Source organism: Chrysemys picta, chromosome 5, assembly GCF_011386835.1.
Source record: "Chrysemys picta bellii isolate R12L10 chromosome 5, ASM1138683v2, whole genome shotgun sequence".
Taxonomy (NCBI): Eukaryota; Metazoa; Chordata; order Testudines; family Emydidae; genus Chrysemys; species Chrysemys picta.
The window spans coordinates 117,778,894-117,802,380 of record NC_088795.1 but is presented as its reverse complement, the minus strand read 5'-3'; the positions used below and the strand labels follow the sequence as shown (position 1 = coordinate 117,802,380).

The 23,487-nt window shown below is 43.1% G+C and overlaps 1 protein-coding gene across 3 annotated transcripts in view; it reads right to left on the bottom strand.

Annotated features, from left to right (window-relative positions):
• STK32B (serine/threonine kinase 32B) overlaps window positions 1-23,487 on the bottom strand; it is a 321,652-nt gene that overhangs the window by 2,322 nt on the left and 295,843 nt on the right. Inside the window, exon 11 of one of the 3 annotated variants that reach the window (XM_065597090.1) lies at window positions 13,941-14,395. The exons of the other annotated variants lie outside the window; for them this stretch is intronic. Within the exon in view, the coding sequence (XP_065453162.1) occupies window positions 14,248-14,395 (148 nt within the window). The 3' untranslated portion in view covers window positions 13,941-14,247. Of the gene's footprint in view, window positions 1-13,940; window positions 14,396-23,487 lie in introns of those variants that run through there. 3 annotated transcript variants of the gene reach the window in all.

The following is a 23,487-nucleotide window of genomic DNA, read 5'->3' as shown; positions in this document are numbered from 1 at the left end:
GCAGAACAAAATGACTAGGGAATTACTGTGGTGGTATATACTTACCTGCCTTTTTTACCTTGGCCAAACAGCACTTCTCTGTGGTGTGAAGGACTTTTCACAGAGTTGGGAATTGGCAGGTCTGACTCACTGAGGGGCTGTGGGTAAGTCACTGCAGTGCTCTGCCTTCTTCCCCATGTGTAAAGTGGGGGCGATGATCATACTTACCCAGGGGTGCATGAAGAGTGACGTGTTTATCTGTGCAATGCTTTGAATATAGAAATGACGTAGTACCATTACCCCAGCATTTCCCAGTGCTTTAAAAACTGACCAGAGCTAACTGCAAAGCTGATGTGGTCATCTAAGGCAAGTGGCAGCTTTCTAAGACTTAGATACACTTTTTGTTCACAACTATTGCACCTACTTGTTGTTGAGACAACACCGCTGGCCATACATAATTGTTCCAAACTCTGGTAAATCACTGGGGGAACAGGAGAGGTTTGCTGGGAGCAGGCACTGAGGGAGCTGCTGGCAGTTGCCCACTAGGATCATTCTGGGCCTAGCTAGAGGGCTATTCCACATCCAGTCCACAACCGACTGCCACAGGGTGCAATTCGCATGCTGGTCCTGAGAATGCACCACAATTGTGCCCCCCAGGTTTTCTTTCTTTGGCAAATGATTTCACTCAGAGTGAAAAGAAAATCCTTTTAAAAACAGGCTTTTATAGTTAAAAACCATTATAATTTGCAAATTATGCTGACAACACAATGAAATACAGGTTTTCCACATTGCAGTTGGAAGGTGGAGAGCATGAATGAGAAAAAGGTTACTCTGTTTTCTCCCAGCCTGCAGTCCTACCCAACAAGTCCCAATGCACCCTACTGCTCCCCGCCTTCTCCCATTTCCTGATTCCCAGGCCAGTTATCAGGAATTTTGAGGCCGGAAGCACAGAAATGAAAAAATATAGATAGAACCAGTAAGGGAGGGAAAGAAAAGATAGAATTTAGGACAATTCTAGAAGAGATTAATCACGGCTGCAGGTATGAACTGACTGGGGAAAGGGAGCACAGAATAGATGGTTGAATGGCACAGGAGGGAGTCAGGACAGAGCTGAACTGATTAATTTGTGGGGAGCCACAGCAGACAGTTGACATTGCTGGGAACAAAACAAAATTGATTGGAAAAAATGTATGGGTGGGGTGGTGTAGGGTGCAGAATGGATGGAGAGAGAGAGAGTGAGTGTGTGTGAGAGAGAGAGAGACTGCATTGGATAAGGACAAGCAGAGAATGGGTTAAGGGGAGACCAGAGAATGGATATTGTCCTAGCCAATTTGGCCTTAGGGAGTTCTGAGATAGTATTCCAGGGGCCAACAGACTCCAGAACATCCTCCTCCTTACAGCCATGAGTCTGCTTACTACAGACATAGCTGGCCCATCAACACTGAATCAGGAGAACCCAGCTGAGAAGCCGGGTTTCTAAAACCAACATCAAAGGAAAAAAGCCTCTCAAGAAAAGTGCAAAGCAAAAAAACATCGGGTCTCAGCAAAAAGTCTGAACTAGTCTACAAGCATTCAAACTGGCACAAAGCATGCTGGGGAGGTCGGGGGGGGATGTTAAGAGGAGATCAAAGGAGGCGCCCCATGCTGAGGGTGGTACAAAGTGCACCTCTGCCCTAGCTTGCCCCCCTCTGGTGCACAGCTGTTTGTTTTGTTTCCAGAGGGAAAGTGGCACTCTTCCCTTTGAGTCGGTACTGAACCAATGCTCCAGCATGGGGCACAGTGCTGCTGGAGCTGCACTGTTCGGATGAGACACAAAACTGAAACCCAGGCCTTTAAATATCATATGGCACTTTTGGTAAAAAAAAAAAAAATGGGGGTGTTAACCCTGTTAGACTGACCACTTTCCTATGCAGCTCATTGTAGCCTGCTGAAATAAGTTCCTCCTGCAGTTTCACCTGGGGACATATTGTTTGGAACATGTCTAGTACTTCTGTTTGCTGTTAAAGAGCTGCTGCATTCCCCACCTGACATGGGCTACGCGATCCCTCTCCATCCCGTACCTACCCCACAGGGCTAGCGTGTCACTTAATGAGATCAGGCTGGAAAGATGGGCTATATATACACAATGTGGTGATGGTGGAGGATATTTTTTCCCAGTGTCCAGCTTAGTTACCTATAAATGAAGACTGAATTTGATTGGTTTTTATAGTCAAATTAATGGACAGATTTGTTGACTGGTATGCGTAATGTGTGGGTAATCTTTATTATTACTATTTTATTCATTTACTTATTTAGATTTTTTACAATATATTAAAAAAGAATCCCATCCAAGGCTCCAAGCACTCTAATATTTACTGGGCAGTATGGCCTAGTGGCTAGAGCCCAGGGCAGGGAGTTAGGAGACTCAGCCTCTATTTCTGCTCTGGCCTGCTGGACAACCTTGGGCAAGTCATTTCCCTGCTCTGTGCCTCTATTTCCCCATTTGTATAATGGCAATAATGATACTGACTAGAGCTGGGCCAGGAAACACAATTCACATCCCATGAAAAGCGTTGAGGGTTTTTTTTCGGGGGGAGGGGGCAAAAATAATCAGAAATCATCATAAATCGAGCCAAAAGATCACTCTCCAAATTTTCATGCAAGAGGTCAGGCTAGAAGATAATGATCTTTTCTGGTTTTAGTATCTTAGATGTACTGCTGTCCATTATGACAGTATATGAAGGCCAGATTTTTAAAGGTGCCTAAAGATGCAGACAGGCAAAAATGGGATTTTCAGACACACATAGGTGCTTATCTCCTATTAATTTCCAGCGGTTCTCAAACTTTTGTACTAGTGACCCCTTTCACATAGCAAGCCTCTGAGTGCGACCCCCCCCCCTATAATTTAAAAACACTTTTTATATATTTAACACTATTATAAATGCTGAAGTCAAAGCAGGGTTTGGGGTGGAGGCTGACAGCTCACGAGCCCGTGAGGGGTCCCGACCCCCAGTTTGAGAACCCCTGAATTAGGCACTTTTGAAAATCTTAATTCCCATTGAAATCCCATTGAAACCTATGTGCTTCTGAGTGCCTCTCTCATAAAATCAATATCAACAGTGAAATCCCTAGCAGACTTCATGGAGTCACTTATCCCTTTTTTGTGTCAAAACTCTGATTGGGGTTGGTATTTTTTTCTTTTGATTGTTAGGGACTCGGGATTAACAGAATGTTCATACTGTGAGTATCACTTATGGTGGAAAGACTTCCTCCAAGAGGAAGGATTCGCAATGTTTCCTAAAGATAGACTCTGGATTCAGGGTTTTCAGACTTTTGAGAGTCTCTGAATAGACGATCAATTAGCTGAGGGGCTGTGATTCTTCTTGACCTTCATGCAGTCTGTGTTGGCAGTAAAGGATAAAAAACTACTTATCCATTTCCTTCCCTGCAACTGCACACTCACATCAGAGGTTGGGATGGTCTTGCCCTCTGTTGAGTCCTTTATATTCATAGTTTTTGGAGGCCAAGAGCATTGTGATCATCTAGGCTGACCTCCTATATAGCACAGGCCATAGAAGTTCTCCAAATTAATTCCTAAAGCATAATTTTTTTAGAAAAGCATCCAATCTTGATTTTAAAATTGTCAGTGATGGAGCATCTCCAACAACTCTTGGTAAATTGTTCCAGTGCTTAATTATTCTATTAAAAATGTATGCCTTATTTCCAGTCTGAATTTGTCTAGCTTCAAATTTCCAGCTACTAGATTAAGTTATACATTCCTCTGCTAGAATGAAGATCCCATTATTAAATATTTGCTCCCCATGTGGACACCTATAGATTGTAATTAAATCATCCCTTAACTTTCTCTGTTAAATTAAATAGATTGAGCACTTTGAATATTTCACTAGAAGGCAAGTTTTCTAATCCTTTAATCATTCTCATGGCTCTTCTCTGAACCCCCTCCAGTTTAACAACATCCTCCTGATTTGTGGACACAGTATTCCAGCAGCGGTCACACAATACAGAAATAGAATAACCTCTCTACTCCTACTCAAGATCCCCTTGTTTATGCATCTGAGGATCTCATTAGCTCTTTTGGCCACAGCATTGAGCTGGGAGCTCAGATTCAGCAGATTATCCACCACAACCCCAAAATCTTTCAGAGTTACACTGCTCTACAGCCAAAATGCTTCTAAAATAAATGTAGTCAAACTTTACTAATTATGGGTCACTGAGAACGAAAATGATGCTTAAAATTGTTGATTGGCTCTAGTTTTCAAGATACGCTATTGGGTCAGTATATACGACCCTTGACTTGGGAATGGCGGAGGATAAGTGAGTTATAAAGGGAAGGGATCTCAATTTAAACCAGAAATGACTAAAATACATCTTTGACTGGATCTATGAATAAATCTATGACTGGGTTTGGACAGTACTTGCTTTTTAGGCAAAACAATGAATGATGCAATCTGAAGCTGGTATTGCATCATACATGATATGAATTGCATCATGTTATTCCTAGAAGTCATGGATGATGCAATCATAATGAAGCTTACATCACTCTGCTGAACAAATTGCCCTATATCAGCTCTAGAAATCATACAGTGTCGTGCTCTTGTCAGTGTTTGATTTTGCAAAGGGACACATTTCTGTTTAGCCAAAGTGAGCAGAGATGCCTCGTACTTGTGTGAACAGTGCAGATAACTTCTGCTATGTTTGTGGTGAAGTGACTTTTGCATCACAAAAGCGCAGTATAACCACTCTGGTTAAGAAAGCCTATCACCTTTATTTTGGCTGCAAAATTGGAGATCAGGACAAGAGGTGGGCCCCACACATATGCTGCAACACTTGTGCAACAAATCTTCGCCAGTGGTTGAACAGGAAAAGGAAATCTATGCCTTTTGCAGTGCCAATGATTTGGAGAGAGCCAACAGATCATACCAGCAATTGTTACTTCTGCATGGTGCCTCCAGTTGGGAAAGGTGTGTCAAAGAAGAAAAAGTGGACTGTGCATTATCCAAACAGTCCATCAGCTATATGCCCAGTACCCCACGGAGAAGGACTGACAGTTCCTGATGCACCAGAATCATTCTCCCTTGAGTCAGACGAGGAAGAGGAAGAGGATGAAACTTCTGGTCGTGAACCATCAACGTCACAGGACCCACATTTTCTCCCACCCTCCTCCTCTGAACCACACCTCATAACACAAGGTGAACTGAATGACCTTGTCAGGGATTTGGAACTACCCAAGAGTAAGGCAGAGCTGTTGGGCTCCAGACTACAGCAGTGGAATCTCCTGGCAGGTGATGTTAGGGTTTCCATGTTCCGTGACCGTCAAAAGGATCTTGTCCCATTCTTCTTCATGGAAGGTGATCTTGTAGCCTGCAACAACATCGATGGTGTGATGGCAGCCCTCAACATCGTTCACGATCCAGATGAGTGGAGACTGTTCATTGATTCATCGAAGACGAGTCTTAAAGCTGTTTTACTGCATAATGGCAATGTTTTGCCATCAATTCCAGTTGGTCATGCAGTCCATATGGAGGAAACCTATGACAACATGAAACAACTTTTGAGGTGCATAAACTATGACCAACATCAGTGGCAGCTTTGTGGCTATTTGAAGGTTGTTGCTCTCTTGCTTGGTCTGCAGACTGGATACACAAAGTGCTGCTGTTTTCTCTGCGAATGGGATAGTCGTGCAAGAGATTCCCACTACATCAAGAAAGATTGACCACTCCGACAGTCATTGGAACCTGTGAGGGAAAAGTGTTCAGCATCCACCACTTGTTGAATCAAGGAAGATTTTGTTACCACCCTTACAAATCAAGCTGGGTCTGATGAAGAACTTTGTCAAGGCCATTGACAAAACACAAGCAGCTTTCAAGTACCTCCGTGGAAAATTTCCAAGGTTAAGTGAAGCTAAGATAAAGGAAGGTGTCTTTGTTGGTCCTCAGATTCGTGAACTTCTTAGAGATGATGCATTTGACCATGCACTGCGTGGCAAGGAAAAGACGGCATGGAAAGCCTTCCAGTTAGAGGCAATAAATTTTCTTGGAAACAACAAGGCAGACAACTACAGATTGTTGGTGGAAAACCTCCTCAAGGCATACAAAAGCCTTGGTTGCAACATGTCACTAAAGATACATTTTTTGCACTCTCATCTAGATTTTTTTCCACCGAACTGCGGAGCAGTGAGTGACGAGCACGGCGAGCGATTTCACCAGGACATTGCAACAATGGAGAAACGCCATCAGGGCAAATGGAGCCCATCAATGCCGGCAGACTATTGCTGAACAGTGACAAGAGATGCTCCATTTAATGAATACAAGAAACAAGCCAAGAAGTGCCGAGTAGACACTGAATTGGACTAAACTATGTACATAATAGTTTTTTGCCTTTTGTTTCATAATAAAATTTATATAACCCTTTTGCTGATTTTTAAAGTGTTACATAAACAGGACAGGTGAAATATTATCATGTAAAGCAACCATAAACACATGAAAAGACCTAGGTTTACAATTTATGATTAAAACTCTACTATCTACACAATATACAGACATAAAATGTAAAAACTTAAATATCTTAGAAACTGTAGCCACTCAGTTGTTTTAATTGTCATATTTGAATTCAGCACATCAAAATACATAATAAATAGCACATTTTATCTCTGAAGCAGACGACTTCTCAAAAATTGTAAAGCAGTGTTATTGCTTCCCAGCATAGAGTCCCCCATCCTGTAGGAATGGCCTACATTCTTTGTTCCTAGATATATACATTTACCCACATTAAAACATAGTTAATATTGTTTGCATGCATCCTGTTTACCAAATGATCCAGATTGCTCTGAATCAATGATATATAATCTAAAGGAAAGGTTTCTACAGGGCTTATGATTTACATTTCAGTGAGGAATCTCATGTGAAAGACACATTTTGTGATTTACCTTTACAGGTTTAAATATTTGGAATTTGCTGACACTGAAGTAATAGGGACAAATTCAGCAACCCCGTTGGCAAAGTGCAGATGTAAAGTGCAGCAGCCTGCACCAACTAACCCTGCTGCACCAATAGGGGTTCTCCTCCTTTTGCAGGTCAGCTTATGGCCTGAAACGCGTGAGGAGAACGACTAGCTATATTGGCAGAGATGAGGAGAATGTTCATTGGTAACACCTGGTTCCAAAAGAAGGCCAACAGACGATGGGCTTGGATCGCACCGAACATGAAGACAAAGAATGAAATTGATTACTTTCTGATCGATAGATGATGCATTGTGCGGGATATTTCAGTAGTGCCATCATGTAGTGATCGTCGCCTACTGAGAGCCAGACTCATGTTCACTGTGAAGGTGGAGAAAAAGGCTCTGTTTATGGCGAACAGAAGGCACCAACCAGTATCTTTCAACGAGGAAATCATGAAGGAAAACATTTCCAAGGAAGACTGGATCCTCCTGGATGACTGCGACGACGATTATGAGAACTTCAGCAAGAGACTGGAATGGTGCGTGAAATCAGCTGAGTGTGAAAGACCAAAAAGAGCTAGTGGAAGAATCTCGGAGAATACAAAGAGTTTATTGGAGAAGAGGAGGAAAATGAAAAGAAATGGCAGACAGGCTTGAGTACTCCCTTATCTGCAAGCTCATACGAATGAAGCTGAAGAAAGACTTTGAGAATTTTTGAACCAAAAAGCTCCTAAAGGCTGCTGAAGATCGTAAAAAGTCTCAAAAAATGCAAATGGGAACTGGCATTGTATAGGTCATCATTATCGGCTTTGAAGAATAAGGATGGAGAATCAGTAATCTATCGAACAGAGATGGAGGCAATCTGCAGGGATTTCTATACCCAGCTCTTTGCATCCCGTATAGACGTCCCAATGCCATCACTGCAACAAACCGATGAACACATACTCCCGGTTCTCATCAGTGAAGTCCGTCATGCAGTCCATCAAATGAAAGAGGGGAAGGCTCCAGGCAAGGACAGTCTGACATCAGAAGTGCTTAAGGCGGGAGGTCAGGAACTCTGGAAAGCTCTCGCCCAAAGGTTCAGCCGTTACCTGGAAATCCAGAGGATACCGTCCAGTTGGAAAGAGTCCAATACCATCCTGCTGCAGAAGAAAGGCGATCGAGAAAATCTAAAGAACTATCTCCCGATCTGCCTGCCTTTGCATATCTATAAGTTGTTCACCAAATAACAAATAGACTGTCGCGAAACCTGGATGAACAGCAACCTAGAGAGCAGGCCAGTTTTCGAAGAAATTACAGCACGATAGACCACATCTTCACTCTAAACCAACTACTAGAGCGTTCGAGGGAATACAAGTTCCCTTTGTGCATTGCCTTCGTGGCCTACGAGAAGGCATTTGATAGCATGGAGACTAACACTGTTCTTGAAGCTCTTTCAGAACAGGGCATCAGTGCAAAATATATCACATTATTAAAGGAAGCAAACTCTGGTTGCAGCATGGATATATCGCTGTTCGATACTCCCCTCCGAATCCCCATCGAGAAAGGTGTGAAACAAGGAGATACAGTTTCACCAAAATTATTCACAGCATGTCTTGAATTGGTCTTTCCAAGAGCAGACCTGAAAGGTGGGATTAATATCTACGGTGAGTGGCTAAACCATCTCAGGTTTGCAGATGATATAGTGCTGATAGCTGAAAATACAGTCCAGCTTGAGAGAATGCTTAAAGAACTGAACGCGAAATGGAGTCAAGTCGGATTAAAAATGAACCAGTCGAAAACGAAATATGAGATTGGATGTTCTGCCAAGAAACCAAATAACTCTTGGAGGAGAGCAGATCCAAGAGGTCGACAAATACGTTTATTTGGGCCAGGAAGTCAACATGCACCACGATCAGAAAGGCGAATTGTTACGCAGAAAAAAAGCTGGATGGTGCGCATTCAACAACATCAGGGACATTCTCCAAGGAAAGATCAGCAAAACAACTCATGCGAATCTTTTTAACTCGACCATGCTTCCAGCGATGCTATATGGCAGCGAAACATGGTCGCTGACGAAGACTGAAGAACATCAACTGTCTGTCACACATGGGCAATGAAACGAATATTCTTGGGCATTTCGCTCCGCAATCATATCCCCAATGAAATAATTAGGCAGCAGTCTGGAGTCCGAGATGTTGTTGTCGAAAGCAGGCTCAGCAAAATGCGGTGGGCGGGACATGTGGCCCGACTCAGTGACAACAGATGGACTGCAGCTTTATCTGAGTGGTATCCGCGAGAACTGAAACGGCCACGCGGTCGGCCTCCAAAGAGGTGGGATGATTTCTTAACAAGGAGATATGGACAAACATGGCAAAGGATGGCCAGAGTGAGAGAAGATTGGAAGATGTGTTGTGATCAGCTCAGTCTTAACTGATGAAGGACCGACAGTCTACACAGTCTTATGGCCCAATGACCCCCTTTCCACCCCCACCTAAGACTCTGCCAGAGGTACAGATTTCATTTCCAGCAGGACCATCCTCGAGTTTTTATGCAAGCTTAAGCTGGGGGTGAATTGAGCTTTTTATGTGCTACAGCAATCCTTTGTTTACTTCCGCTGGAAGCTCATACAGACCCACAAGGGTACCCACACTATAATATTAGGGCAATTTTTGAAAAGTAATAGTCAGGATCTACAGTATGTGCATATCCTATAAAAATAATGGGCTACATGCACCACTCTGAAACCTTCCCCCATTATTTTTTGTGCCATCATTTTACCATCAATTGTAGACAATGGTTGTCTGCAACAGAAGAAAATATCAGTAAGTGAATAGGATTTCTTGGACAATAAGCAGGTTGGCTTGATGTCTGGGCTTGATGTCTGTGCAGCATAAGAATTAAGCTTGATACAAAAACACTTGATAAATTCTCTGTCTGCCTTTTCCTAGCAGTTTTTTTCCCCTTAGGAAGTGGCTTTTGCTGTTCTGAGTATTTGTGAAACTGAACAATCTGGGAGTATTTTGCAGGACATAACTGAATTTTATTGTTGGCCTTACACCTGCATCACTGCACTTAGTTCTCATCTGCCAGCTTTTATAGCTAGCTGCAGTTTGAGGAATAAGAGACAGAAACAGAGAAATATGCAAACTCTGCTGCTGAAGTTGCTCTCAATTTGCCTCACTAACTCCCCCAAATATTGACTTATCTCCCATGTTGAATACAAACTGACCAATCAGATGATAGGCGTGTAAAAATCCTTGTCATTTCTTGGGTTTTAGTATTATTTAGATCTTATAGCAAAGCAAAAGATGATCCTCTTATTAGATTAGCAAGTGTGTTTATGTTGCATTTCCATACACAAAGAGGAAAATATTTACTGTCACTTGGAGGGAGTTTTAATTTAGATGAAGGAAAAATGACAACAAGAATGAACAGCAGTAAAGTCTCCATATGAGAACACTGTATCTCCTCTGTAACAGATACAGTATGGCAACTCTATGAGCAAAATGGCTGCTATCCCTGTGCCAGATTCATAGAAATTTAAAGGCACAGATAACAAAGGCATTCCAGTGTCATAGCTAAATATATCAGAACTGATGTAACAATAGTTTTACATTAAATTGAGTTAGTGTGATGCTGGCACATCACGTCACTTCACTTGTGTATTAGTATAGATAAAAGTAATTGTTAACTATATCAGAGTGTATTTGGTGTTTAAACATCATGAAAACTAATGGGATGTTACATGGATTGTTTGTACTTCTCTGTATCCTGTTATAATGCAATAGCAAACATTTACATTGTAAATACTCCTGTAACTAAATAACCCATCAGACAAGAAAGAGGCCTTGTGAAATGCAAATGAACTTTTAACAGAAAAGTTAAAGGCTGTGAGTCTGTTATGGAGATCTGGAAGTGACAGATTCCATGACTTTCTGGGACCTCCGTGACTTCCACGCAGACGGCTGCTGGGGTGGACCAGGGGGCCAGCTGGTGGGGCAGCCCTGGGCAGCTGGCCCTAGGCCACCTGAGCAGCGGCTGGTGCCACTGGCCCCGGAGGCCGCTTAAGCAGCGGCGGTCCCGGAGCAGCGGCGGTCCCCAGGGGCTTCGGAGCAGCGGGTGACAGTCAGCCCCTGCCACCGAAGCAGGGGCCAGCTGTTGGCCCCCAAAACAGCAGTGACTCAAGGTCACCCAGAACGGGGGCACCCTGGAACAGCAGGAGCTGCTGAGTTTTAGTCAGGGGTATTTATAGTAAAAGTCATGGACAGGTCACAGGCCATGAATTTTTATTTATTGCCTGTGATCTGTCCATGACTTTTACTAAAAATCCCAATGACTAAATCTTAGCCTTAGTGAAGATCAGAGGTCAAAGATGCATTTCTCACTCACCATCATCAAAGGAAAAGCCCACCCGGATAGTGACGCTGTCACCTCGTTTTCTCTGAGAAGCAGCTATAAGAATGGATTAAAGGAAAGATCCTTCATGTCTGCACTGTTTGGATTCTAATAGGACAGATTAACGAATGAGAAGATGGTGATCCCCAGAGTTATTCTGGGTAGCCCTGAGAGACTTTTGGGAAACTGGCAGGCTATTATATCACTGCTACCATTTGGAATTATAGACTGACTCACCTGTACATATATTTTACCTGCTTTAACCTCTCAATAACTCATTTCCTTTTCTTAGCTAATAAATCTTTAGTTAGTTTACTATAGAATTGGCTGCCAGCATTGTCTTTGGTGTAAGATCTAGAGTACCAATGGATCTGGGGTAAGTGATTGGTCCCTTGGGACTGGGAGCAACCTGATGTGATGTGATCTTTGGTGTAAGTGACCATTTATCATTAAGTCCAGTTTGTCTGGGTAGCAAGATAGACTGGAACATCTTCGGGGACTCTGTGACTCCATGGTAAGACTGGTACAGTGATCCAGGAGTTCACATTTGGTACTGGCTTGGTAAAATCTAATTACTGAACATGCCACCAGTTTGGGGTGTCTACCCTGTTTTCTGACAGTCTTACTCTGAAACCTCCCCTAAGATAGGCACTCACAGTTGTGAGCCACTCCAGACACTGCGATAATCAGAATTTTCCCTCGCCCTGGCATGTGGTGCTGAAATTACTTTTGTACATCTGCCACAACCACTTCCCACTGTCCATTAGGACCCAAGAGGCAGGCTCTCGGGGCCAGCTCCCCAATCAGCATATGGCTTCAAGCTGTTTGCATGCAAAAACATTCAACACACAATCTCTAAACCAAACTTGAATTTTCTGAGGATTTTCAAGTAAATGGGAAGGCGCCCACCCTAATGTGGCAGAGTTACAGAGGAGGTACAGTCTCTCTGGCATATGGTGGTTACGTAAGTGTTGAGGCATCTGCTTCTGGGCGGAAGTATGTACTGTTGGTTGCCTTAACTCTTACCTTTTAGCTTTCTAGACTTTGTTAATGTTGATCTTTAGATAACCCATCTGAACTACCCCACAATGCAATTTTTGTGTGTATATCAACAGGGACAGCTGTGCAGTGCTATCCATCTTTCTTGGGGTTTTATAGGGCTGCCCATCATTGTAGTATCTGAGTGCCTTCCATGTAAAATCAATAGCATTAGCAAAGTTTCTAGTGGACTTCCTGCAGTCTCTGGCACTTCTCCCTTTATGGGACCAAATCTCTACTCCTATTCTTCTTTGCGTGGTTATTTTAGGCCCCAATCCTGCAAGGTGCTCATTGAGGGTAGATACTTGAGCCAGCATAGGGACTCGGTGAAGTCAGAATTCCATGTGAACACAGGATCTACCAGTGTGATTGCAGGATCAGGATCTTAGATTCTAAGCTAGGAGTCGGCAACCTTTCAGAAGTGGTGTGCCAAGTCTTCATTTATTCATTGCAACTTAAGGTTTCGCGTGCCAGTAATACCTTTTAACATTTTTAGAAGGTCTCTTTCTATAAGTCTATAATATATAACTAAACTATTGTTGTATGTAAAGTAAATAAGGTTTTTAAAATGTTTAAGAAGCTTCATTTAAAATTAAATTAAAATGCAGAGCCCCCTGGACCGGTGGCCAGGACCCGGGCAGTGTGAGTGCCACTGAAAATCAGCTTGCGTGCTGCCTTTGGCACATGTACCATAGGTTGCCTACCCCTGTTCTAAGATCCTTGGAGCAGAAACTGTATCCTCCTATGTGTGTGAACTGCATCTAGTACAACAGAGCCCTAACCCTAATAAAGTCCTCTGGGCACTACTGTAATAAAAACAACAAGAATCATACTATACCACTATAACCTATACGCTACATCACTTCCCAACATTGTGTTTGCTTACTAACGTGTGTGTTTTGGTAGCTCACTAGCTTACCAGGTAATCAAATAAATCTGTTTAATTTAATTCAATACAATTGATAGATCTGTTTTACCTATAGCTTAACATTACAGATAAAATTCTGGTGGAAATGGCCCTGCATACTTAAATACTGTCTTGCACTGTTGGCAAACCTATGACATTTACTCCTACCCATTCTTAAAATCCTCAGGGAAACATGCATACACCATAGATAATTGATTCAGGCTGATGGTTCCTGTTGAGTAATTATGTTCAGTAAATGTCTGCGAATATAATTTGCCATCAACTGACACTTTACAATCAAGTATAATGGGTTCAGGTGCACATAAAGACTGACTAACATGTGAAATACTGGTATGTGGAAGTCAAGGGACAAATTAGATCAGATGCTGTGATACTGTGACCTACAGTGCCTTGAGATCTCAGGCTTACCATGGGAATAGACAAAGCAAAATAAGACTCAAGAGAAGAAGTAAATGAAAACAGCAAGTGATGTTCCACCATTTAAAAAAATGAAACATAAATGCATAATTAGCATTAAGGTTCAATCCAGACTAGGAAAATTGGTCATCTGAGAACCGTTTTTTAAGCATGACCTGATACATTTTTAAACAATAGTGTAGACTAGTGTATTAGTTAAAATATGATTTATTTTTCCTAGTCTAGGGATGGCCTTTGTAACAAGTATACAAGCAAAGTGGAGGCTGCTCCTAAAATCTCCTGTAGATCTATAGGGTAATAAGTTTCTGTGGAGTTTAAACGGGGCAATCGTCTCTTTAGCCTATCAAAGCCATGCTCTTTGTTCCTGTTCATAAATTGCTCCAGGCTCTTGCTTACGTATGTGTATTATTCTCAGAAGCAGTCAGCCTGCCAAAAGGTATTCCAAGCAAAGACACATTTCCCAGCCTGCTTTGTATGACCACTATGGTAGAGTGAGGTTGGGAGCAAGAGCCTTCTCCTTTTGAAAGGCAGTCAGTGGATTACCCACAGCAGGTGCTTTGACCTGCCCACTACCAGGACCACACCCAAAGGAAATTATGGGGGAGTAGGACACTGCTTTGCCTGCAACCACATGTAGAGCTGTTTGCAATAATTATCCTCCCAGCATGGCTGGGGTGCTCCATCTCCACCTTCATCCTGGAGCTCTGAGCTTGGGGCCTTAAAAAAAAAAAGCTATGAAAGACAGGCTCATTAACAAGCTGTACCATGTTTTCCCCAGACTTCTCCCTCATCTCAGTGACCTTGTAATATGTCACTGGCCAAAGGACTTACAAAGGGATAATAATGAGTCATCAGGCCCTTTGTGATGCTGGATGGATATAATGACATGACTTCTTGAAGTTGCACTGTTGATGTATGCAATGCCGCAGCTCACTGTCAACATGTAGTGATGTAAAGCCATGAGACAGTATGACACAACCCCACAACAGCAATCCATCATTGCTCTGTGACTCTTCTACCTTCCCCACACTTCCTGGCTCCTGAAAGGAAGGGCATGGTATTGTTTTCTGGTGGCTTTAGATGTGGTTTGGGGGCAGGGGAAAAACTCAGCTGTGTTTGCTTATTAGTACCAAATTGCTTAATGTTGTGTATCTGTGCTGCCTCCGGTGTGCCAGACAGGCACTGTAATCAAAACTGTGGACCCACGAGAGCCACAGAGTGCGTATCACAAGAATAGAGAGGTTCAGAATTATGGTATGTGAAAGTCTAAATTGACTGCACATGATCATAAATGTGTGAATATAAACTCTGCCTGACAGACAACAAACACGTGGGGGCTGGATGGCCTAGATAATATCACTCCTTCTTCCTTTCTAGTAGAAACAGACTGCCAGGGAATCAGAAACAGCTATTAGCTGCAGCCTGAAAGTGGCTGTAAACATTCTTTTACAGCCTTTCCCATGTCATATCTATCTTCCTGCCCTTCTAGAAACACCTGACACAGGACAGGAGTGTGCATCACAAACAAGAGACAAAACAGCTGCTCCAACTCTTAAACAGTAACCAGCCTCCACCAGTGAGAAATGTCCAATACACAGAGGAGAACTGGGCTCCTCACTACCTGTAGGAAGCAGAATACGCCCTCTCCCCCTGACACTTGGAACCAACTCAGCAGCTGTACTTCCTGTATCTAGAATTTTTGAAGGTCTGCTCCAGGAAAGAGGAACAGATGGACTAGTGTACAGTGGACATGGCTGAGAGTCATGTGATCTGGGTTCAAGTATTGGCTCTGCCACACACTTCCTGTGTGATCTTGGGCAGGTCACTTAATCTGCCATCTGTAAAATAGGGCTAATACTAGCCTCTCTCATGGAGGTGCTGAGAGGATAAAATCCATTAATGACTGTGATCTACTCAGATCCTGTGGAGATGAAGGCCATGTAAGTATCTAGATACAGAGAAGTTGTTAGAACAATTGTCCATTGAAATCTTCTATGTATCTACCAAGTAAACCAAGCCCAGATAGCAGCTGTGCATGCTTCCACATTGCTCTATCAATATGCCTCAGCTCTGGCTTGGAGGAACCCCTTGTAGTTCAGTCTCTGCAGCCCATGTCAACTCTGCTGAGATGCTAATAAGGACACAGTAAGCATGAAGAACAGGAGTACTTGTGGCACCTTAGAGACTAACAAATTTATTTCAGCATAAGCTTTCATGGGCTACAGCTCACTTCTTCAGATACACTTTGTAACCTGACAGTAAGCATGGCTGTTCATGATGGTTTGAGACATGTGTCCACTAGGAAATGGAAGTTATTAACTCTTTCCCCAGAGGCTGAGTAGTCAAGAGATTACCACAGTTCGGTATATCCACTACCATCTAGCTACATCATTTTCATAGGGCCCCCAGTACCCTACCATCAGAGTTCCTCTCCACATTATAAAGCAGACACCTAAAATATGTATTTCTCACTCTCTTCCCTCCAGTCATCAGGGACTACATTTTTGGTTAGTTTGCACGGGGTTTGCTTTTGTTCTTTTCATGGGTTCAATTTTTTATAAGTGGGGGTAAATTATGGGAAATGTAGGTGAAAGGAGTGGGCTTGCATTTTGGTCTCCAGTTCCTGAGGCTCCTGGCCGTTCTTATCTCTTCTGGGATTGTGTTCCAGACTCATAGGTCAGGTGCTGAGAAAGCTCCATCTCCTGCATACACAAGTTTCACTCTTGAGGCTGACCGTTCTGTTTTTCCAGGGGAAGGTAGCCATCACAGGAAATTGTGATCATGTGGTATGCAGCAGCTCCCCAGGTAACTTTGGTCAGGCCCATGGAGTGTCTGAAGATGATGATCCAATTCTTCAGCTAAACCGAATGTTGCATGGGGAGCCAGTAAGACAACATGACAGTGGGCTGATAGGCTTTCAGTGGCCTGTGTCACTGAGCTGATTGGCTCCTTTGTTCTTAACCAATTGTAGATTTTAAGGTAGCCAGTTCCATACCTTGGTGTACAGAATTGAGCCACGCATGCATGTATCATTGTGACTAAGTTTGAATCTGACAGGAGATGGCAAAGTCTTATGCTGCAGTCAAGAAAGAGCCCTTTTTTCATGGTCATGGCTATCTGGGGAGGTGCCCAGATGCCATGGTGATGGGTGCTGTATAAGAAGCTAAATAGAATAGAAAGCAGTGAGGAGTATTGGGCCCTTTGATGACTGGAACCAAGCTTGAATTGGAACTTGAAATTCACCCACTCAGAGAGTTGGATTTGGATATAAACTCCATGGCTCAAGCCATTTTATCTGAAGAATGAGTAGGGGGAGCCACTGAATTCCTAAGCAGCACAGATCCTGTTTCCACACTAATGTTCCCATTAATTTAATTAAAAGGGAGAAGAGGAATCCAGAAAAATCTCTGCTATGCAAATAGAATGGTCTTTCCAAAGAACGTTTTTCAAGATTTTCCATCAGCAGCTAATCCTTTGTGGCCTAGTGCTACCATTCTGACTGAATGTAAATCATATATATTTTAAAAAGGTCTGTTTTAATAAATGTGTAGATGGATGAAGGGGATAAGGATACCACGCTGAAATTTCCTAGGTTTTAACTAACATTTATAATTGGAAATCACATTAAGGATAGAGAATTTAGGTTTTTCTAAATGTTAATGAAAATGTACATTACTCAGTCTTATTAACTATAGTGCCATGACCACACAGCTGTAACATGCAGGAATCAGATTTGACCCTCAGATGCCTAAATGGCTCCCAATGATTTCAATATGATTTGCTTCATATATAATTGACAGAAGAATTTTGCCATAAATTTGCATTCCTTTTCCTATGTGTACAGATCTCTCAGCTTGTTCCACTTCCGAGCTACTAGTCCAATATCCAGTTGTGGCATTTATTCCTCTCTTCAGACACCAGAGTTGGGTGTGTTCAGTGCAGCCACTACACGAGGCTAACATCACCCTTAAATTTGTGTAGTAAGGGGCTATTCTGCAATTTTCTTCTTTTCCTCCTGTCATTCTCTATAATTCTCTACGCTCTCGTACTTGGATACTGTTGGCCTGATCCTGCAAGGTCCTGAATCCCTCCTGGGAAGGGCTAAGGGCCCTCTCCTCTCAGAGAAAACAACAAGAGTGGAGGAGTCTCAGCACTTTTCATAGATTTTTAGATCATTTTGACCATCTAGTCTGATCTCCTGCATAACACAGTCCTAAGACTCACCCAATAATTTCTGCATCTGATCTTTGTAGGATCATATTTACTTTACTTGTCCTCTGTAATCCCAGTAATTTTCTCCATTCCGATTTAAACACAGGTTTCTTGAGCACACTTGTGAGATTTTATTTTGATTGGAGTTGAATCATTTAGCGTGTGCATAGTCGTCTAGCCAAGCGATAGCATCTTCAGTGGCGTGATGCAGTTCTTCTAGGCGAAGACCACCGCGGACCCTAGTCAGCAGGCATTCCTCGACAATGTGCGTCATCATCTGTGTTGCACCGCAGCTGCACAAAGGGCTGTCATGAAGGCCCCAGTGATACTGGTTGGCTGCACGGAGACCTTGCCCGGTCCAGAACCTGTTCAACAGGCACCACTGGTGACGGGGCAGGTCAAAACCAGGCGGGCAAATTGTGGGGTCAACGACGAGGGACTGGTTGGGGATTATAACAGACATCCATTCCTCTCGCCAGAGTGTTTCCGCCCTACATCCTGACATGGCGGATGAGACCAGAATGGGTGACGTGACGGTAAACGTGCAGCTGGTGGTTTAAAAAGTTCATTGTGCAGCAGAAGGCTTGAGTTGGCGCATACTTTCTCCAGTAACTTGCCAGTGGCAACCTCTCGTCTGATATGAGGAGGAGCAATATTTCTCAAAACTAGAAGCCATGGGAGTGGAGTTGGACGCAGGGTGCTGGAGATTAAGCGCTTGGTGACGTGTAACTGTGTATCCACCAGTTTGGTGTGTGACGATCGACTCCAAATACCACCGAATATGAGGTGGCAAGAGCTGACATCTGCAAAGTTGGAGCACGAGCACCCCATGACAAACCTGCCAGGTTGCTAAGAAGATTGTTGCACGTCTTAACTTTAGTTGCTGTCTTTGTCAGGTGGGCATAGTAACTCAGTGTGCCGTCTAAGGGCACACCTAGATAGACCGGTTCTACTTCATGCTTCACCTTCTGGCCATTCAGATAAACATTCAGTTCTCAGGTTGTGCCGGCATGGTGAAGATGGAACAAACTAGAGACTGTTTTTATGATGCTTTGCTGCAGGCACTAAGTCTTACAGTAGTCAGCTAACTTGATCATGTCCCGGTTTAAGGTGGCATCAAGCTCGTGAAACGGCTGGTCCTGGGTACTGCAAGAGATGTCGTCTGCATAAATGAACTTTTGTGACTCTGTTGGCAAGTCATTGAGGTAAAGGTTGAACAGGGTTGGCGAAAACACGGAGCCCTGGGGTAGCCCATTGCTCTGTTGTCCCCAAGCACTCTTCTTCTCCCCTATATGGACTCTGAACTGCCTATCACGGAGGAACAGTTCAATGACGCCTGTGACCCAAGGTAGCAGGAGCTGTGATACCTTCACGAGCAGGCCCGTGTGCCACACCATATTGTATGCTGCTGTTAGATCGATGAAAACAGTGCCTGTTTTCAAGTAGAGTTGAATATTCATAATGATTCACTCTGTACCTGGTTGGATTTGCTTTTCTTCATAGGGGTTTCATGTCTATCTAGGTTTTTATAGCACTCATCACCATAATAGCTGAATGCTCACCTTTTTTTTTTCTTTTTGCCACTCAAAGTATGCACTGCTGACCTTGCTTCATCTTAAATCTCTCTCTCTCTCCACATTTCAGGTCACTGTGCTACTTCTCACTAATCTCTTCCTTGTTCCTTTTGTAATGGACGTGCCTGCCTTTCTTCATCAGCAATCTTACCTAATTAAAAAGATGCCTTGCTAAACATTGAGTCTGGCTGGCGTCTCAAGACTAGTAACTGCTATGAACTGCTCCATTTCTATGCAGTCATATCTGTTCACCATTAATGATTTAGAAGTACCAATCCAAACTCGATTCCTTCCCCCTTAATTGAATTGCTGCATGGTCAGGGAATGGCATTTCATTTGAAGACAATTTCCACTTCAAGACAGCAACACATCAAATAATGCCGAGAGCTACATAACAGTAATTAGAGACATACCCTATGCTTTTTAATATTAGTTCTACATTACACACCATCTTTCAACATTAAGCCAGAGGCCCAGAAAGTTTACAATGGAACCAAAAGGTGAACTGTACCAATGAGGCCAGGGCATGCAGGGGTGCTGGAACAATTTGTATAGTGGGGGTGCTGAGAGCCATTGAACCAAACTGTAAACCCTGTATATAATTAAAACCACTTGAAGCCAAGGGGCAAGGCAGCACCCCCAGTTCCAGCACCTATGAGGGAATGCACTGTTTTTCCACATTCTATGCTAGAGAGCTCTAGGTACAAATTTTCCTGGCAGAACACTGAGGCAATGCTGCTACCTTCATTTGGGGTGAATCTCTCATGGGGCCCAAATGTACATCTATTCTGCCAGATTCAATAGTCTGCCTCATCACCCTATTAAGCCTCAGGACACCTCTGTGAGGAAGGCAAAAGTGCATTAAGCATGCATGAAAATTGAGGTTAGAGAGTTGAGCGAGTTGCCCAAGGTCAAAGTGCCTGATATAAAGGCCACTGAAGTCAGTGGCCAAGAAGATTTTTCTTTGGATCAAGAGTCCATGGAGGATAAGAACTGGGTGTTCTTGCTTCCCAAGCCACTAGCCCAGACTTCCGCCTCTATAGTGTTTCTTGTATTTTTGGCTATTTTGGTTCCTTCTCATTTGTTAATAGAAGCAGCCAGATGTGAAGATTTCTCTAGCGATAACATTGGAAGAATAGCAGGAATAATCTGTGTGTAGCCCATTTAATAAAATCATGACCAACCAATATGATTTTGTCTTTACAATTTTTTTAAAAAGGAATTGAAAATATTGCTTTCAGCTATGGTTTCTCATTAGGGGATTCCTTTTATTAGGGCTCCACTAAACAAAATCAGCTTCTTAAGAAACGGTTGGCAAAACTGTTAGAATACAAATTCAGATACTTCTGCAAATGTTTGGGGAAAAGCTATTGCTGGATTTTTCTAGAAATAATGAAAACGATAACAGTAGAAATAGAATTATGGATTTAAAAACCTTGTCAACAGAGAGGATCAAAACATCACTATGAAATATGTTTCAGACAGTGGGTCTTAGCTAGAGAAAACACAGGGGTAATAAAGCAGGATATTGATATTGTTTAGAGTCTATCTTTTTTTAACTGAGACATTTAGTATAGCTCTTAAAGAACGAAGGGAAACATTTACTCTTGTTATCAACTTTAGACTACATCTACACAACTCCCATTTGGGCATTTTATTTGGGTTAGAGACACACAGATACACACACATATATAATTGCTCTGCAAGTGCTAGTATTGGAGAATGTAACCAGTGTGAAAATGTCCCTGTCATGAGGTTCTCACTCACTGCAGGTTGTGCCTCCTCCAGGTGATTAGCTCTCTTCCAGATTTGGTGCCTCCCCTTGCAGTCTCTTCACCTGTTGTCCTCTCTCTCACTACAGATGGCCCCTGTTTTGCTCCAGGAGCTGTAGCTTCCTTTTTGTGAGTCAGCCCTCCAGGCAGGTCAGTGTGTGATTTCCCTTTCTGGGGTATGCCCTTCCCTCAGGGCCAGGCTCCTACTCTTTTCCTGGGTTCCCTCCTTTACTCTCTAATGTACAGAGTGTGGCTGAAGACGTCCTCACTACAGCCCTTTCTGTTGTCAGCTTTCTGGCTTTATCCTAGACCAGCCCATACCTGCTCAAGTGAGTTTCATCCTCCAATCAGGGGCTGCTCCTCCAGCCTACTCCCCTCATGTGGGACCTATCACACTAATTGGCTCTTTCTGCACTTCCTTTCAGGATTGATGTGGGGTAAACCCCTTATCACAGTCCCCTAAAATGAGTTCCATAATTTGTAGCTCATGTTCAATTGAAATAGGCATGTTAATAAAAATAAAGCCTTTTACCCAATGGCAATTCTGCCACTGGCATATATGGAGCACTGGCCCATTCAAAAAATAGTAAAGTAAAGTATATTAAACTCCATCCCAACTACACATGACAGTCAGAGCTCTCAAGAGTTCCCAAATTAAACTGAACTGATGCAGTAATGGGCCAAGATTTTCAAAAACTCTGTAGGGATTTTGGTTGCCTTGGTTTTTGGTGCCCAACTTAGGATAACAAACAGGGGCCTGATATTTCAGAAAGAGTTGAGCACATCCCTCCTAAAATCAGGCCCTTCTATGAAGTCTTAAGTGCGACATAATTAAAAACTGAGCCCCACAAAATCACTAGTTGCTTTTGAAAATCTTGGTCATGTTGCACAGGGAGGATGGATTTGGGAAGCCTGTGGAGAAAGTGTGCACCACCTGTGCACAGCTCTGCAGGGACTCCCAAAGTGCTATTGTGTGTGTGTGTTAGGGGAGAGACATGTATGTGGGGGGGCGTGGCAGGGGTTAGGGACATGGGTGTCCCAAGTAAGGAATGGGAGTAAGGCTGGTAGATTGGCTGCTGTGCAGATCCATAGATATTGCTCACTGCATAATAAGGCAGGGGTCCCACAGGAGCTATCTGTTGCCTCAGGGCTGCAGCAGAATCTGTGGAGCGGCTCCCTGGCCATTTTGCAGCCTGGGAAGGAGGATTGCTTTGCTTCCGGGCAGTCCTGCTTCTTGGGGATTCACTTATTCTTCAATAAGAATATACATAACTAAGGTGAGTTACAGTGCCCCACCTGCACTTCTGACAGAGCAGCCACAGTGTCTAGCCTTGCAACCTCTTACCGTGCTGATTCAAATGCTAAGAAAAGGGCCTACTTACTCATTTGTTTTTTCCTTGTATTCGGGGAATGATCATGTTATTTTACACTCTGGAAAAGTAGGGTTTTTTCTGTTTCTCATGATACTTGGCACTTACATAGAAGTGGCCATACTCCATATGCTGTATCAATGTCTGCATGCTTATTACGGCTAGGTACATTCAGTCTTCTGCAAAAGACTGCTTTCAGTCATGTATCTTACTGCTTTTGGTTCCTACAATGTTTTAAATCTGGCTGCTTACAGTTAGGGTCCCACGTCATTATTTATTTAAGTACCTAAATAAGTGGGCTGATATTCAAAAGTGCTGCTTCCCATTTATATCAGTGGGAGCTACTGAGTGAACAGCCATTTTAAAGATTTGCCACTTATTTAGGTGCCTACATAAGTATGTAGATGCCAAATCTTAGGCACCTATTTCTGAAAATCTTGGCCACAATGCATTTGTTTATTTGGTGAGTCCTGTGCTGTTAAACCAAATGTGCAGGAAAAACAGTCAACATCAGCCTGATTCCTCCATTTCCAATTCCTATTTTACAAATACATATCACTGCTTCCCTGTGCCGACTCTGCATGCCCTGATGCTCCTCAGGTCACTTTCACCCACAACTGACCCTGGGCCTTCTTTCATGCTGCACACTCAGCCTGTAATGCCCTCTCTCATCTTGTATGCCATCCTACCTCTCTCTACTCCATCAAATCTTACAACTGTCCAGGACATGTGTGTAACTCAGCAGCCATTTTAAGAGACTGTCCAGAAAAAGGAATTAACTTCAAGGTAATCTCCAATTTTACTGGAAAAGGACAGTCCTAGACACAGCTGGTAACTCTTGAAGTACTGCAGGATTAGTCTTTTGGACTGAGTCCACACAT